We start from the raw sequence: 18,864 nt of genomic DNA, 5'->3' as shown, positions 1-18,864 counted from the left end.
CCAGCCCCATGTGACTGTTTTGTATTCCCTAATGTAAAGAAACACCTTCGTGGGAGGCATTATCAATCATCAGAAGCAGTGGTGAAGGCTGCAGAGGCGATTTTGAAGGACCTCTCAAAAAATGGTTTCCAACATGTATTTGAAGACTGGCAGAAACGCTGGAACAAGTGTGTCCCACTCATGGGAGACTACTTTGAGTACAACCATCAAAATTATGAGGATCAGTATCGGTATGTTGTCAAACAAAATTATGATCATTCTTTATTGAACAGTCCTCGTAAATATCAGTAACTGAAAATTAGTTACATTTTCGATATTTATATGCAGAAAATAAAGCTATTTCAAACTATCTCTGATAAAATAGCACATCTGGACACAATTCGCTATGAAACTGCATCTATTAAGTAATTTCCCATTTTTGCATTTTGAGGCATAATTTGCATCTGCTTCGCATTTACCGCAAAATGTGAATTTTTCTGGTCCCTATGAATACAGTTAGTAGTAAAGAAGCAATAAATTAAACGTCATGCCTCATGCAGCACTTTTACTGCATTAACAGCGGAAAAAACTAAGCAATAAACATTTTACTATCGTCATTTTTAAGGCATTGTCAGTGAGAAAAAATGTGTGCAGGTTTGAAATTGTGTGTAAAGCTTGTTATAAGTTGCTAAATGCACAAATAATGGATGGATGAAGGTTGTGAATTCACGTGTCGCGGGCTGCATTTCTGATTCATCCCTCCACCACACACACCCTTTTGATAGGTAGGGGTTCTCACACTCACAGAAACTGTCACCTAACATTACAGTATATGTGTAACAAGTTTGGCTGAAATTGGTCCAGTGATTCAAGAGGAGAGGTGGGAAACACACACACACACACACACACACACACACACACACAAAAAAATGGTTCAAATGGCTCTGAGCACTATGGGACTCAACTGCTGTGGTCATTAGTCCCCTAGAACTTAGAACTAGTTAAACCTAACTAACCTAAGGACATCACAAACATCCATGCCCGAGGCAGGATTCGAACCTGCGACCGTAGCGGTCTTGCGGTTCCAGACTGCAGCGCCTTTAACCGCACAGCCACTTCGGCCGGCCACACACACACACACACACACACCTCGTATACAAGCCTCTTGATCCTTGTAAATAAAAAGTAAGTGGTAAAAATAAATAAATAAATAATATTGTCATCATTTCATCCTGGATTTTAAACTGTTTGATAAAAATAAAGGCACCTTACGATTAAAAGATAGTCTTGTAAATAGTGAGCATGTTATTATATTTTTCACTGAGAAGCTGTATTCCACATGTACACTAACTGATATGTTCCAAATCATAGTGGGAGACCAAAGTCCACAGAACATGTAGCTAAATGTTTAAATATATGCAAATGATCAAATGATGCACTACTATTGCATTTTAATGTAGAACCAATACTTAACTCAGTGAAACTTGTTCATTTGTATTAAACCAGTGATATTTGGACCACCTTGAGTTACCACTTCATGAGCCTCAATGGCAAATAACGAACTTTTTGCACATAGATATTACCTGCTCCTTCGCATTGATAGTGCAATGTTCTGCATTCTCAAATTCTTATTTGTACTCCACAGTTATCATTCTCTACTACTGGAAGGAAATCAGATCTCAGATTTAACAAATCTGGTCCTTTTGTCTTACAGTCATTTTTAGTGTAATGCACAAGTAGATCACTCATATGAACACTTACTTCACAACATAATTTGTTTTTTCAAATATCACATACTATTTGACGACATATTTTTTTCTGTTCTCATATTATCATTAACCCTCTCGACACGAGGTGCATGCCGGCACTCTCCTCCTACCCGTAGCCAGTGACTGAGGACGTACCGGCGCATTTCTCCATACCCCTATGCAATGACTGAGAGCCTGCCAACCCGCACTGGTGCATCACTTTTACATCTATCTCACTCCTTACTAAAATCCAGGTGATTTGTCAGTGATTCTGAAAGGCTTAGAGAACCATGAGCATGTCTTTGTTTTTCTAACATCCATTGCAGTCGCCTGCAGCAATTCTGCAAACTCAAGGTAAGTAGAGCACACTTTTTACACATTTTGATTCAATTGTTACATTGAACCCTTAAATAAATAAATATATTTTTGCAATCTAATCAAGATACAATCACATGTTATAGTAGGTTAATGGAACAAATAACTTTTCTTTAGTAACTCCTTGTCTAAACATGTATGTTATTCTGATTGGTTTAACACTTGACAATAATATTTTCCATAAATATTTTTCCATTCTACAAAATTAACTCATTTTCCAATCAGAATGGTTTGCACTACAGGAAGAAAAAGATGGTCTGGCAGGTCTGAACCCATTTCACCACCTTCCTCAGATCCCATGCCTTCAACATTAGCACCCACACTGCACACTAGGACGCTTCTTGCAGCAACTCTGACTAACAATTTATGATCAGAGTCAACCAAAGACTCTGATGGACAAACAGATAATAATGCAGTTGTCACAAAATCACTTACTAAGTGTTCTTATCTTATTTGTGCTCCATTCTTGTTAGTGTCTTTTACTGTACACATTTTATTTGAATAATATTGATTTCTTTTGTAAATATGGCTGAAAAACAAACATTTGTTTACACTTCCTTACTTCATATCTCACATTGCAGACAGTGGTAAAATGATTTATCTCAAATACACAAATCTGGATTTCTGGTTTGTCTTTCATGTATGTTCATTTACTTTTGTTTAGTTCCAAGCAAGTGAGGACCGCACTCTTCACTAATAAAACTTCTGAGGATCCCGAGAGATGATGAAGAGGACATCCCGGGAAACATCATCAGTGAAAATAATGATGAGTAGTTCCTGGTGGAGAAAATTTTTGTTCTACTTCTTGAAGGAGTTGAGGATTCCAATGAAGATGATGAGTCCCAAGCACCTCACTTGACACTTCAGATAGGTGTGCCTTCAGCTGCTCCAAATAGACGTCCCTAGAAAAGGGACCAGGCAAGCCACTGCACCACTGACATACCTTTTGAAATACACTCCTGGAAATTGAAATAAGAACACCGTGAATTCATTGTCCCAGGAAGGGGAAACTTTATTGACACATTCCTGGGGTCAGATACATCACATGATCACACTGACAGAACCACAGGCACATAGACACAGGCAACAGAGCATGCACAATGTCGGCACTAGTACAGTGTATATCCACCTTTCGCAGCAATGCAGGCTGCTATTCTCCCATGGAGACGATCGTAGAGATGCTGGATGTAGTCCTGTGGAACGGCTTGCCATGCCATTTCCAGCTGGCGCCTCAGATGGACCAGCGTTCGTGCTGGACGTGCAGACCGCGTGAGACGACGCTTCATCCAGTCCCAAACATGCTCAATGGGGGACAGATCCGGAGATCTTGCTGGCCAGGATAGTTGACTTACACCTTCTAGAGCACGTTGGGTGGCACGGGATACGTGCGGACGTGCATTGTCCTGTTGGAACAGCAAGTTCCCTTGCCGGTCTAGGAATGGTAGAACGATGGGTTCGATGACGGTTTGGATGTACCGTGCACTATTCAGTAGCCCCTCGACGATCACCAGTGGTGTACGGCCAGTGTAGGAGATCGCTCCCCACACCATGATGCCGGGTGTTGGCCCTGTGTGCCTCGGTCGTATGCAGTCCTGATTGTGGCGCTCACCTGCACGGCGCCAAACACGCATACGACCATCATTGGCACCAAGGCAGAAGCGACTCTCATCGCTGAAGACGACACGTCTCCATTCGTCCCTCCATTCACGCCTGTCGCGACACCACTGGAGGCGGGCTGCACAATGTTGGGGCGTGAGCGGAAGACGGCCTAACGGTGTGCGGGACCGTAGCCCAGCTTCATGGAGACGGTTGCGAATGGTCCTCGTCGATACCCCAGGAGCAACAGTGTCCCTAATTTGCTGGGAAGTGGCGGTGCGGTCCCCTACGGCACTGCGTAGGATCCTACGGTCTTGGCGTGCATCCGTGCGTCGCTGCGGTCCGGTCCCAGGTCAACGGGCACGTGCACCTTCCGCCGACCACTGGCGACAACATCGATGTACTGTGGAGACCTCACGCCCCACGTGTTGAGCAATTCGGCGGTACGTCCACCCGACCTCCCGCATGCCCACTATACGCCCTCGCTCAAAGTCCGTCAACTGCACATACGGTTCACGTCCACGCTGTCGCGGCATGCTACCAGTGTTAAAGACTGCGATGGAGCTCCGTATGCCACGGCAAACTGGCTGACACTGACGGCGGCGGTGCACAAATGCTGCGCAGCTAGCGCCATTCGACGGCCAACACCGCGGTTCCTGGTGTGTCCGCTACACCGTGCGTGTGATCATTGCTTGTACAGCCCTCTCGCAGTGTCCGGAGCAAGTATGGTGGGTCTGACACACCGGTGTCAATGTGTTCTTTTTTCCGTTTCCAGGAGTGTAAATCCTGGACAAACTGTTGACATGACTCATCTAAATACCCCATTAGACTTCCTAAACCTCTTATTAACCAATGAACTCCTTGACCATATTGTGACACAAGCAAATGTTTATGCCCGATATTTAGGCAGAATGGCCACACATTCTAATACACTGGTAAAAAAATGGAATCCCCAGGAGGTAGAAAAATTCAGGATGCTTCTTGGTTTACTTTACTACATGGGAACCACTCCACTGAACAGACTAAGTGATTAATGGAACACTAATTTTGCACTTTTTTGTTTACCATTGGCTATAAACAAGGACTAAGATTTGGAACATTAAATATACAAACACTGATTGGAAAGGTGGAGGAGATGGTATGGTATGATGGAAAGAACCTATTGGGGTTAGCTGAAGAACCTATTGGGGTTAGCTGAAACAAGATGAAAAGGAGAAGGAAGGAGAGAACTGAGGAAAGGCTATCAACTGTACTGGAGTGGAAATGAGGAGGGAAGAAGAAATGGAGTCAGAACAGTAGCAAGTGATGGATTAAAAGAGAAAGTGAAGAGAATAAGTGACAGGATGATGAAGACCAAAATATCACTCAAGGGGACTACCACAGAGGTAATACAAGTGTATGCACCGCAGGAGGGTTGCACTTCTGAGGTGAAGCAAGAGTTTGAAGAGGAAATGCAGGAGCAGATGGGAAGGAAGAATATGATAGTAATGGGGGATTTAAACATACATGTTGGAAGGGAAAGACAAGGCTGCGAAAGTGTGCTTGGACCAGATGGCTTGGGCTGCCGAAATGAGGAAGGTGGAAGACTACTGGAGTTCTGTCAAAAGAATGGCTTGCTGGTTGGGAACTCTAGGTTCAGGAAAAGAGAGAGCCACAAGATTATCTGGTATAGTCAAGACAAGAAAGTCGATAGTTGACTACTTCCTGTACTATAGTGAGATGAATAGGAACATCACTGACATTAAGGTAATAGCATCAGAGGTCTTGGATAGCGACCACTGATTTCTGGTAATGAAGCTGAGAAAGACTAAGGATAATAAAGGGACAGAAAACCACGAAAGATGTACAAGGGTATGGAAGTTGAAGGAGGAAGAAAGCAGGCTACAGTACCTACAAGTAGTACAGAAAAACATCCCAAAGGATGAACCAAAAACGGTAGAAGACGAATGGGGTAGAGTCAAGGGAACATTAGTAAGTGCGGCGGAAGCAATATGCGGGAGGACACGCAACAAAGAGAGATGGGAAGAAACACTCTGGTGGAATGAGGAAACAAAGGAAATAGTACAGAAGAAGAATAGAGCCTTTAGGGTACATTTCGAGAAGAGAACAGTAGAGATAAGAGAAGAGTATCAGGCAAGACAGAAAGAAGCAAAAAGAGTGGTGGCAGAGGAAAGAAGAAAGTAGATGGAACAGAATGATGGAGAAGGATAGTGAAGGTTCAAAAAGGGTGTTATATGGGGTGATTAAAAGCAAGAGGAAGAAGAACGTTACAACAGATTATGCTCGAATGGTGAACAAAAGTGGACAATATGTAGAGAATAAGGAGGAACTCAAGAATATGTGGAAGGAGTATTTTGAAGAACTCCTGAACCCGAATGGAGACCTGGATGAGGAGGAACAAGCCGAGGAGAAAAATGAGGAGGAACAGCAAATAGAAAAAACACCTTACATGGGGGGAAGTGAAAGAGGCATTGGGCAAGATGAAGGGAGGGAAATCACCAGGTCTGGATAAGCTAAGTGTAGAGATGGTGAAACCAGCAGGAGAGGGGGTGGGGGTTACAATGGCTATATCAAGTAATGAAAATTGTGTGGAGACAGAAGATGATCCCAGGAGAATGGAAGAAGGGAATAACTGTCCTGATCTTTAAGAAGAGAAATAGAAAAGAGTGCAAGAACTATCAGTGGATAACATTGATGAGTCACTGTGCAAAGATTTTTGAGAAAATTCTAGAAGCACGAACTCAGACAAATTAGAAGGAAGAATGAGAGAAGAGCAACATGGCTTCAGAACAGGCAGGTCTGCAGTGGATATAATTTTGCAGTAAGACGATTGCAGGAACATCACTATGAATATGGAATAGATCTACTAATGACCTTCCTGGACATTGAAAAAGCGTATGATAGTGTACGTAGAAGCTACGTGTGGAAAGCCCTGGAGAACAGAGGAGTAGCAAAACAGATAATTTAGAGGATAAGGGAAGTGTAACATGGAAGTGTGACCTGTGTGAAAGTGGGATGAGAGAGACCAGCTTGGATCTAACAGAAGAATGACTTGAGGCAGAGAAGTGCACTTTCAACATTACTCTTCATTTTAGTGTTGGGTGATATAATGAGTACAGTAGCACTGGTAATTGGTGAAAGGAAGATGAAAGCTATGGTGTTTGCAGATGATATGATGATTTGGGGGAATAAGGAGGAAGTACAAGAGCGGTTGGACGTATGGGAACGAACAGTACAAGAATATGGGATGAAATTTAGTATAAGTAAGAGTGAGATGATCATCACAACAAGAAAGAAGGAGAGAGGAACAACTGGAATAACAATTGGTGGGGAACGATTGAGGAGAGTGGAGAGTTTCAAGTACGTAGGAAGTCTGATACAGGAAGATGGAAAAAACAACAGAGAAATAAACGAGCAGGAGAGAAAAGCAGAAGCATTTCGGAAGAGTGTCAGAAGCCTGATATGGAGCAAAGATGTACTCCAAATCAGTAAAAAGGTTATATATTAGTCATACTATGTCCCGAACCTGACATTTGCATCAGAAACCTGGGTTATGAAAGGAAGAGAGAAAAGCAAAGTACAAGCTAGTGAGATGACATTCTTGAGAAACAGTATTGGAGTGACAAAGATAGACAGGTTAAGAAATGAGAAGATCAGAGTGTTAATGAAGGTGGAACCATTACAGGAGGAGATAGAGACATCAAGGCTGGGATGGCATGGACACATTAGGAGAATGGAGGAGAAGAGGATACCCAGGAGGATACACGAGATGAAACTGGAAGAAAGACACCATAAGGAAGACCGAGAGACAGATGGCTGAAAGGAGTAGAGGAATGCATCGAGAAGAAAAGAGAAGACTGGACCAAGGTTAAGACGGAGAGATGGTGGTGAGACAGAAGATGATGGAGAGGCCTATGTTCCATACAGACTCGGCTAGAGGCTGGAAACTGCCCAAGATGATGATGATGAATTACCATGCTTTTGGCACAGTATGGGCAGGGATAGATTTTTTGGGATCTTGCAAGCTTTGCATTTTGAAAAAAAATCCAGAACCCAGTAAACCTATACCTGCTGACAGGCTGCACAAATTCAACCCTTGTCAGACATTTCTCACAGGACTTATGTTACCTACCAAATTCTTAATACAAGATGAAACCATGGTTCTGTGGAGAGCTAGATTCATGTTCCAACAATACGTAAAAAACAACACTCACCCTTATGGAATTAAATTTTATATGTTGAAATAGTCATCTGGGTTAGTTCTGGGATTTATTACATATACAGGTGACTCTGTTCAAGAGGTTAGTGGAAGAGGACATGCTGTTCAGTTGTCCATAAATTAATGGATTGAAGCCTGGGGGATGGACATTCATTATTTATGAATAATTTCTATAATAGTGCCAAACTCATACAAGAACATCTTCAGAGGAACACATATGTTACAGGAACCCTCCCGAAAAACTGTAGATATTTATAATGAAGAGTGAATTTGCGTACTCAAATGGAAAGACAAAAGAGAAGTAATGATGATCAGCTTGGAGTTTTTTGAGAAAACGGTTGATACCATGATGCATCAAGGCATTATATTTCAGAAACCTGAGATAGTTCTGAAGTACATGAACGAATGGGTAGTGTCGACCATTTCGATCAAGTGGTGGTGTATTACCCGATCCAAAGAAATAGTCTTAAATGGATGAAAAAAGTCAGAATAAATTTTCTCCATACAGACCTACATAATATATATGCAATAAATAATAAAAAATAGGCAAAAAAGTCTTTTAAGACTTTTGTAATTCAGAATACAATACCTATTTCCCAGACACCAACAATAAGTTAGGCTTCAAAAAGAATTGGGCTCAAAGGACACTCTGATCATTTCCAAACAGAATTTGGGAAGGCTGAAGAGACAAACAGAAAAACTAGAAATAGGTGCCAATTTTGTCTAGATAACATGTAAAGACAGGAAACTTCCAATGATTGCCCTGTCTCCACAGATATATTAGCATTATGCATAACAACATGTTTTCAGTATTCTCATAAATATGTGACACTTTAATATTTTATGTGAGAGTTTTAAAAAATGTAGGATATACATATATATTTATTTAGATTTGATTATGACTCAGATTATAATTTTTGAAATGTGAACTTTCTAATTAATCAAAATCCTAATTTCAAGTTCTAAAACTGCCTCGACAGTAACTTTTAATTCATAAATTTGTACATTTCAATTAGGCTATGTATTTTTGATGAAGAGTCAAACATAAAGTCTTATTACACAAGCCCACAACGCAGGTGAAAATTCCCATTACGGACAGCGAGTGTGCAGGCACGTTCTCAGTCATTGAGAAGGGGTAGGGGAAGCATGCCGGTATGCCCTACATCACACGCTATGGATTGGATGATGATGATGATGATATTTGATTTGTGGGGCACTCAACTGCAAGGTTATCAGCACCCATACAAATTCCCAATCTTTACACAGTCCAGACTTGCTACTTTCACGAATGACGATGAAATGATGCGGACACTACAAACACCCAGTCTCTGCTGGGGATTGGAGGAATGTGCCAGAGCACTCCTCGTACTGAACAGGTTAACAGCTACTTTTCTCTGAAAACTTCTTTTCCATGGCCCTAACATTCCTTTTGAAACTGCTTTTCCAATATCTGCATTGCAAGGTACTGAGATGTGGGGTTAGTACAGTTTAAATCTTATGGACCTGCATTCAATGGCGTATCTTCCTTACCACAAAAGTATCTTCTGGCAATGAGAACTTGCTCTCTAACATATCCTTAAATTCTACCAACCTCCTGGACTTAGCCAGTGTTAACACTACCCCATTTTTTTCCTCACAGTAGAATAGCATTAGCTACTCTCATCTCCCTTTCCCTCTCACTCATCACCCAATCTTTTCCCACTTTCCGTCAAAATATTAATTGATTATTCACTTCACTTCTCATTTCTCTCCCACTTTCACCTGTCTTTACATGTCACTCTGTTCTGTTACCTCTGAACTTAAGCTGGTGCAGCTGACTTCCGACTTCCCCCTTCACCTTTGCCTCTGCCTGTCCACACAACAGGTGTTTTACTTCCATCAGGGGTCTGAGCGACCTGCCCTTCTTATTCAACCTTCCTCACCTTAACCTCATATCAGCCATTTGGACTTTGGTTTGGAAACTGCAACTGTTTATGATAATAAAAGATGAATTAAAATAATTATCTGTGTCAGTCACTTTTTATTTTCTCCCACACAATGCTTTTCAGACCTTATGCCTTTGTTTTCAGGTAGATCAGTGGATTACATTATGATTTGTTTGCTGGATGAAGTTGGTTGTCTCTTTTGAGCTTCATTTAATTATAAATCAGACATAATCAGCATTTGTTAATGTAATATGGCACTAGCTTTAGAAATTTTAAACAATAGCAAAGGCATTTACAATATACTCCAGCAGAAAGAAATTTGAGTTGTCACAAACATACATTTCCATCTCTAGATGGTGCCCAACATGAAACCACAACGTGAACTGTCCAGAGATAGTAAAGACGTGTAAATATAATGCCATGTAAGCCAAATAGCATTCATTACCAGCTTACATTGCAAATCAAAGATACACGTAACAAATATTACAGTGTTCAACTCTGCAACCTTTTGCTTAAGAATATCACCATTGCAAAAAATAAATATATGAAAAATAGAAAATTGTATGTGTCAGACAAGGATGCCCCCCTACCTTCGTCATTATTTCACGTGTTGCCTGAGGAAGGTATTCAGATTTTGAATACACTGAAAAGAGGGAAGGCTGTGACAGTTACATGGAACTGAAAACACCAGCCATTGACAGAAGACTGTGGCTGCATCAACAAGGCATCATCATTTAGAATATGTATGTATATCAGCTCGTATATTGTGTCTTGTCGGCAACTCATAGCTCCATCGTTACTTCACCATCTTCCCAGGTGCAGCAGGTGTGTCTGGATCACGGTGCAGTTGTTCTCAGATTCCAAAAGATCACTGAACTGCTTTCAGTTAAGCTGAATCTATGAATACTTTAATCTAACAACCTATATTAACTGAGAAAGATTGTGAGAGCCAAGTGGCTACGCTAAGGAGTGGAACCTAGAGCTTGTAATTTGTACATGAGACAAGTGTTCAAAAAATGCAGCAATTTGGTGCTACATCTACATCACATGCGTCAGCAGCAACAACAAAAAATCAAGTATATTTAACTGAGAGTGACTGATCTTGAGCACACCGCATTCACTCTGCTATGTTGTGGCTACACTGACATCCATTATGAGGTGTCAAAGAGAGGGATAACACTCTGGTTCCAAAACTACTTTATAGGAAAAATTGTAAACATAATGTGAGTAAAAGCTTGCAATACGTAAATTCTGGCACATAGTGACAAGTGATTTTAGAAGTAAACTACAATCACCCATTTGCTACACCGTGCCATTACCCTAAGCATGTCATGTTAAAAGGAAGCAAACCTAAACTCACCACATAGACGAGGTGTTGAGAGGCAGATAGGTACATCTTTCTTTCAAAATTAGACTGATTGACTGACTGAGAGTGTTTATGGGACCAAATGGTGAAGTCATCACTTCCATAATTCCTAAGTTAGTCACAGAAGAAAGAGGTTCCGCTAAAAGTGGGCAAATCCAGTCAGAGGAGTCAAATTATAAAATAATGAAGTTAAAACACACAGAGTAAAAGTCATAAAAGGTAAGACCAAATCTAAAAACTGGGAAAAAAGGGCAGTCTTTCCATGGGAGAGTGGTCATGGGGTCCCAGACCGATAAGACAAGCAGAGAGGCCCCAACCACAACCACCCTGCCCCTGCTCCAAGAGTAAAGTAAAACCTTATACCTGGAAATAAAAACCACTTTCACACAGGAAACTGAGGACCAGTTCAATCATCCGTGAATCGTCTGCTAATATTAAATGTAAGGAATCGGGAAGACTATACTTAGCACTAACGGCCAAAAGAAGGGGACATTCCACCAATTTGTGGGATACTGTCAGTGTGGCTCCAAAACCACATTGTGGGGGTGATTCTTTACATAGGAGGAAGCAATGGGAGAGGTTGGTATGACCAATGCGTAGACGGCATAAAATAAGACAGTTCAATACTACTAACCTTGTCAGATGTGGAAACATGCACGTGTCCTCTGCCATCTCCACGCACTGAGGCCCAACTGCTGTAGATGGCAATTTCGGCTGGGTTGGGTAATGAGTGTACAGAAGAGGTGAGCGCAGGAAGAACGACGGGCAGCAGGATAGGGGGTGAGGGAAGATGCTGTACTGCTACATGTGAACAGGGACGTGGCAGGAGCAGGATGGTGGAATGCTAGGTGCAGCATTGGGCATTGGGAGGCGTCTTGTGCTGGGAGGGGGGGAGGGGGGGGGGCAGGGAGACCAGCAGAGAGAGGGGGAGGACAATGTAAGTGTGCTGGGGGGATAGTTGGTTTGTGTGAGGTCGGACTGGGAGTAGGGAACGAGAGTAGACAACAATGTGAGAAACGAGGAGATTGAGGACAGGGACAACCAAAGTTTGAGTACAGGATCGAAGAATATGTTGTAAGGCGAGTTTCCACGTGTAAAATTCAGAGTAGCTGGTGACTGTGGGAAAAATCCAGATGTGCAGGCTGTGAAGCAATCATTAAAATCAAGTACATCTTGTTGCTCAGTAACTGAGTGATTCAGCTATCTCTTGTTCACAGTTTGGTGGTGTCCATTCATGAGGACAGACAGCTTGTTGGCATCACATCCACACAGAATACTGCCCAGTGGTCGCAGATAATTTAGTCAACCCACAACTTCAGTAGGTTAGTAGGGAGAGTGAGTAAGATATTTCTCATTTCAGGGTGCAGCAAAAGGTAGTCGAAACCCTGACTAAGGACATGATTTAGTTGTTCCAGTCCTGAGTGCCCACTCACATACAGGGAGGTGTTTCCCTTTTAGGGCCAGTCAGTCTGTGTATGGGGAGGGGGGGGGGGGGGGGGTTGATCGTAGGTAACTGGAGAGATGAGGTATGATATATCTGTGAAACAGGTAATTTTTGTCTGGGAAGGCCTCAGAAAGAGCCATGGGATATTTGAACAGGGACTGCTCGTCACTGCCAATGCGAAAGCCCAGGAACTATGCTGTACAGAAGGGTCATCTTGTTGTGAGATGGGGACAACTGTCAAAGAGCAGGTACTATTGATGGCCGGTAGGTCCGATGCGATGGAGGCACTCATGCAGCCATCCACGGGCTGGTGGTCAACAATGAAGAAGGTAGCTTGTGGGACTGAGGAGGGAAGAAGATATTGAGGTTCTGGAGGAATGTGTCTAGGATGTCCTCAGCCTTGATCCAGATTATGAAAATGCCATCAATGAATCTGAACAAGGTGAAGTATTTGAGATTCTGATTGGTTACAAAGGATCCCTAGGATAGGTTGACACAGGATGGTGCCATGCAGATGACCATCACTGTACACAGATTTTTCACTGTTTGACAGTAGGACAGACAGATGAAACAGAGCAACAGTCAGCTTGCAGGGCAATGCTACAGCTCAAGGTATGGAGCTGTTAGACAGAAATTGGGTTTTGTCTGCCCATAATGCACTACAAGGTATCTAAGAAAAATACTCAATCACTAGAAAAATACTCAATCACTCAGGTGTATCAAAAGAGGTTTGTTGCCAAAGTAACAGGCTAGTAAAACAATGTCCAGAACTGCTGGAAATGTGTATGCAAGCATTTTTCACATCTCTGTGTTTTGGTTACCACAATTATTTATCTGAAGAGAAGCTTCAATCAAAAACTTTAACTTATTTTTTCATCTGTTGTTCTTATTTTGTCATGGCAGTAACAAAATTCAGGGTGACTGTATGAGCTGTCACCGCCACAGCTCAAGAAATATTCAGAATGACCAAGGCAGACTGCTGAGTAACTCAGACCCAGGTAGCAACATAAATCTGAGGCACTGAGCACAAGCAATAAGATGAAGGGATTATAAATCTGTCCTCAACACAGGGTCTAGCAATGAAAAATGGTTCAAATGGCTCTGAGCACTATGGGACTTAACATCTGCGGTCATCAGTCCCCTAGAACTTAGAACTACTTAAACCTAACTAACCTAAGGACATCACACACATCCATGCCCGAGGCAGGATTCGAACCTGCGACCGTAGCAGTCGCGCGGTTCCAGACTGCGCGCCTAGAACCGCTAGACCACCGCAGCCGGCAACAATGAAAAGGTTAACAACAAAAGATTAAACAAATAAATAAATAAATAAATGAAGACAGGTCACCACTAACCTACAGATGGTCTGACTCAGAAGTGGACACAAAAATACTAAAAAGTCTAAAATAATCTCTCTCTCTCTCTCTCTCTCTCTCTCTCTCACACACACACACACACACACACACACACACACACACACGGCTTTTGTAGAATAGGCTCCTATCCAAACAAAATTTTACGAACACATTCTTAATTATACAGGCTTGATTTCTGTATGCTTTCAACAATGCTCACCATGGGAACCTTTGGAAGGTGACAGCCCACGAGTACGTAAGACCTCAGTATCTCTGCCTCTTCGCTTGATTGGAGAAAGAGACGGTGCAGTTGGCAAAGAAGGTAATGCTGGTCTCGGAGCTGGAGCGCTAGGGACTGTCTCTTCCAGGACATGTACAAACACATTTAGCACTCGTGTTACATGTATCAACAACTGTTCACTCATCATTGCCAACTGAAAAGATGAAAGCCATTTACACATCGGCACATCTATGATTAAATAGCAGATAGTAAATATAACATGTTGCCCAGAAGGCTACATTTGCACAAAATGAGACAGATGGGAGCATCACTGAAGTTACTGGTGTTGTAGCAGCATATTTTTAATGTAAACACAGAGTGCAAGTTAATATATTAAAATACATTAACACAACTGAAAAAAAATCTTACTCTGAAATCTGCAAAGAAAGTAAACAAGTTGAAGCAAACACATCACAACAAAATAGAGGGTGTTCAATTTATCTGATGACCGCCTGCCCAGGGTATTGCAGGCCAGCCATGGAAGCCGCACCCGTCGGTCGAATGAATCCCATGGGACTGCACCGTGGCCCCCTTTTATTTGTGTGTTTTTAGCCTGAAGGCCATACAGCAAACATTCCTTGTCAGCTGGTGTCATTTGGGCAGTGAGACAAGTATCACGAGTGTAACAGTGAAGTCTGCGAATGCAACAATGGCAAGAGCGAATTATTCAAGTGCATAAAAAGTGTTTATTTACAATTCATATGTGTGTACAGAGTCCACTTGTACTGTTCAGAGATTTTTTGAACAGAAGTTTCTAGGTGTTTCAGTTCCAAGGTATGATGCAGTTCACAAATTAGTGAATAAATTTTGTGAAATGAGAAGTGTTCAAGACAAGAAGTGTCAAAGACGACATACACTGCTTACAGCAACTCATCTCAATGACACTGCATACCACCTGGAAAATTCCTCTAGAAAGTCTCTCAGACGTCTCTCACAGCAAACACAAATATCATGCAAATCTGTAAAAAAAGTGGTGCTAAGCTGCTTCGGCTAAGGCCCTATAAAGTATCAGTAGTACAAGAACTTCGACCTGGTAATCCTGCACACAAGGTTAAGTTCTGCGAATGGGTTTTAAAACAAGTGGATGACAGTGAAATGGATCCTTACCTCATTCTGTTTTCAGATGAGACTTGGTCCCATATACACAGGTATGTTAATTCCCAAAACTGCTGACATTGGAGCACAGATAGACCCGTTGTGCTTCATGAGGAACCCCTTCATGATCAGAAAAAAGGGGTATGGTGCACAGTTAGTAGTGACCGAATAATAGGCCCAATTTTTTTTAATGACACAGTTACAAGTGAAAAATATGTGCAAAACGTTTTGCAACCATTTTTTAATTAACTGAGTGAAAGAGAATTAAGCTTCACATTTTTTCAACAGGATTCGGCAAGGGCTCATAAGGCCAATGTTTCTTTGCACGCAATTCATGATGTGTTGGATGGCAGAGTGATTAGTAAGAATACCTGGCCTGCTAGAAGTCCTGATTTATTTGTGGGGTACACTGAAGAACAAATCGTACACAACAAATCCTTGCACGATAAAGGAACTCAGGGATAATATCCATGAATCAATTAATTAAATATATCTGAGAGAATTACATCGTGCAATTAATAATTTCTTGAGCAGATGTCAGAAATACTTGTAAAATAATGGTAGGCAGTTCCGGCATCTCCGTGTGTGACCTGGGTGAGCACAAAATTTGTTTGCTTATATTTTAAATGTAGTCGTGTCGTACCGCAGCAGTAGACAGGCGATGCGGCATCTGATCACCAGGCAACAGAGTGCTCGCTGCCCGGCACCTACTGCGCTGCACAAGCAGTCATTAGATACATGGTACACCCTTTATTAGAGTATTATAGATAAAGTCAACAACCTTCTGAATTGCTTAGATGAAATGCAGCCTACAAATCAATGTCCGAACATCCTATGACCAATGAAATACAATTGCTGAACATACTTGCTCCAGTTACTGCTCGTCAGAGGGATTGCCACTTTTACCAAGAATATTAAGATCTCAAGCTGACAAAGATATCTTTAATGCTCTTTAATTTAATTGCTCATGATGGCTTAATTTTAATGAAAATTTGTGTTAAGTAACTAGATAGTAACCACTGCTAAACTTTAAAATGCAACAATGTCAAATCACAGTTATTTTGAACGCACATATATACTTTTCAAATGCATTTCACAACATTTTACTTAACACTTGTCAAAATTGGCATCTTCAGCCCATCATTTCATGTCACTCACCATTACTTCATTATATTGATGCACATATGGCAGTGGAAAATAAATAAATAAATAATGGCAGTGTCAACACAATGTACCCAGCCTCAACAATGCAGCCATGCATGGTTTTGTGTGTGTGTGTGTGTGTGTGTGTGTGTGTGTGTGGACTTAGCTCTGAAGAAAGATTCATCCAAAAGCTGACAACAGTCTCAGTCTTGTTCACGTGCCTATTGACGACTCATCTATACAGCGAATTGTTACCTTTACCCATCTATTATCTACACTGATATATACTTGTCATGTATATGACAACTGCCTGAACATAACTCAAAAACAAACAAAAATTAAATTAAATTATATGCAGGTCTACAGAGCTTACCAGCAGATACAAACTGATATTACAATTAGCTGCACAAACCACTAACAAACATCTGTCATGATTTGCCTTACAAAATACGATTCAATGACATTTTTATGCATAGTGAATCCAGAGTACAACTGTTTAGTGATACCAGTACGGAGATTATTGTGCACCAGTTGTCCAAAATGTGCAATTCATTATTAGGACATATTTTGGGGCTGCATTATCCCATTATCGAGTACTTCCCTTAAGCACAGTCAAGAATAATAAGGAAGCAACAGTGACACAGTGACAAACATATAAAACATACCCAGTAGACTTACTTATTTGGCTTTCATTAGTAAACAGTGCTCTGTGAGAATGTTATGCGACACTGGCTGTTACAGACATTATACGGTGATACATATAGACAAGAGTCTTATATTTCTAAAAGTGTAAATTGCTACACACCATATAGAGGAGAAGTTGAATCACAGACAGGCACAAGAAAAGGCCAGCTAAATATTTGAGCTTTTGGCCAAAAGATCTTCTTCTGAAGAAGGCAACAGGTAAAAAGAAGAGAAAGAGAAAGAATGATTCTTTAGAAGAAGGCTTTTTGGGCAAAAGCTCAGACGTGTAACAGTCTTTTCATTGTACCTGTCTGCGACACAATGCGTCCTCTATATGGTGTGTAGCAATATACACTTTTGATAATATTATCAGTATCCTATCCTGGTTTCTCCATTGTTAGTAACTTTAAACCAGAGCAGATCACCCCCTTCCCCCCCCCCCCTCCCCACACTCTCTCTCTCTCTCTCTCTCTCTCTCTCTCTCTCTCTCTCTCTCTCCCTCACACACACACACACACACACACACACACACACACACACACACACACACACACACACTTCTCAAAAACTGGAAATAAATTATAAGAAATTACTATATTGCTTTTTTTTATTGCAAACTTGTATTCTAATATTCAGATAGCGAGTTGTTTACATCCACTAAATCACAAAGCTACACTTGGTCATGCCCAAAAGGGGAAAAGTTGCTTTGGTGAGTTTATTACCTGTTTGTCTCGAAGAACAGCCCATAAAGTTTTATGCTGTTCAGTTTCAGCTGGAGTTACTATTTCAGCTGGTCGTAGGCAGTAAACTGACAAACCTGCGGTGAAATAAGAAACCACAAACAAAAGTAAATAAGAACTACGATAATATGCGCGACTTATGCAATGATAATGTTACATATATATGTTCACAATGTTCATTAAGTATCTCTCATTAAGTAAAATTAAAGTTGTTTGGTTGGTTAGTTGGATGCTTAATGGGACAAAATTACTGAGTCATCAGTCTCTTCAGTCCTCGAACAGACAGATCTATATGACTGTGGATCGAGATAGCCTAGCACGCAAAACCCAGGGGAAGAAAATCCCAAGGTCTACCAATGTCAGTGAAGCTGAGGTAAAGGACAAAAGAAGAACAGGAGACAGAGGAGGAAAGGCAAGCAAGGTGCCCCATCTAGGGAGCAGCCAGAAGCCCCTGAAAGCAGAGTGGAATGAGGGGACATACAACCCCCAGCCTCCGCCACTTACCAGAGGTACCCTACTCTGAAACTGTCGTTGAAAGACTAGCAGCACAGACAGGACAAGAGAAGCACAGATAGACAAAAGACAAACGAGTCTAACAGACCACACAAGAGGGTGTGATGAAGAGTAAAAGAGTAGGTAGGGTGAGAACTGGGTGGGACAACCAACCACTCAATGGGCCAATAACCTTAAGCAGTCGTCCCTTAAAGAGAGTGATAAAAGCCCGCTTCACAAACAAAACACAAAACTAACTCAGCCACTGGGGTATCATCTCCTAACACCAGGGGTAGCAAGTCAGGGAGATCAAGAGTCTGCCACAGGGTGGCTAGGTTGAGACAGTCCAGCAAAATGTAGGCCACTGTCAAACGGCCATCACAATGACAGTGGGGTGGGTCCTCCTTATGGAGGAGATGACCA

The 18,864-nt window shown here is 41.7% G+C and overlaps 1 protein-coding gene across 1 annotated transcript in view; it reads right to left on the bottom strand.

Annotated features, from left to right (window-relative positions):
- The window catches only part of LOC124605364 (huntingtin), a 511,164-nt gene that overhangs the window by 324,779 nt on the left and 167,521 nt on the right, over positions 1-18,864 (bottom strand). Inside the window, exons 17-18 of the mRNA XM_047136992.1 lie at positions 17,932-18,026; positions 14,228-14,441 (exon numbers count right to left, since the gene is read on the bottom strand). Coding sequence (XP_046992948.1) covers positions 14,228-14,441; positions 17,932-18,026 — 309 coding nt within the window. The remainder of the gene's footprint in view (positions 1-14,227; positions 14,442-17,931; positions 18,027-18,864) is intronic.

This window comes from Schistocerca americana, chromosome 3 (genome assembly GCF_021461395.2).
Source record: "Schistocerca americana isolate TAMUIC-IGC-003095 chromosome 3, iqSchAmer2.1, whole genome shotgun sequence".
NCBI classification, from domain to species: Eukaryota; Metazoa; Arthropoda; class Insecta; order Orthoptera; family Acrididae; genus Schistocerca; species Schistocerca americana.
Note: the sequence above shows the minus strand (reverse complement) of the source record. Positions and strands in the feature narration are given on the sequence as shown.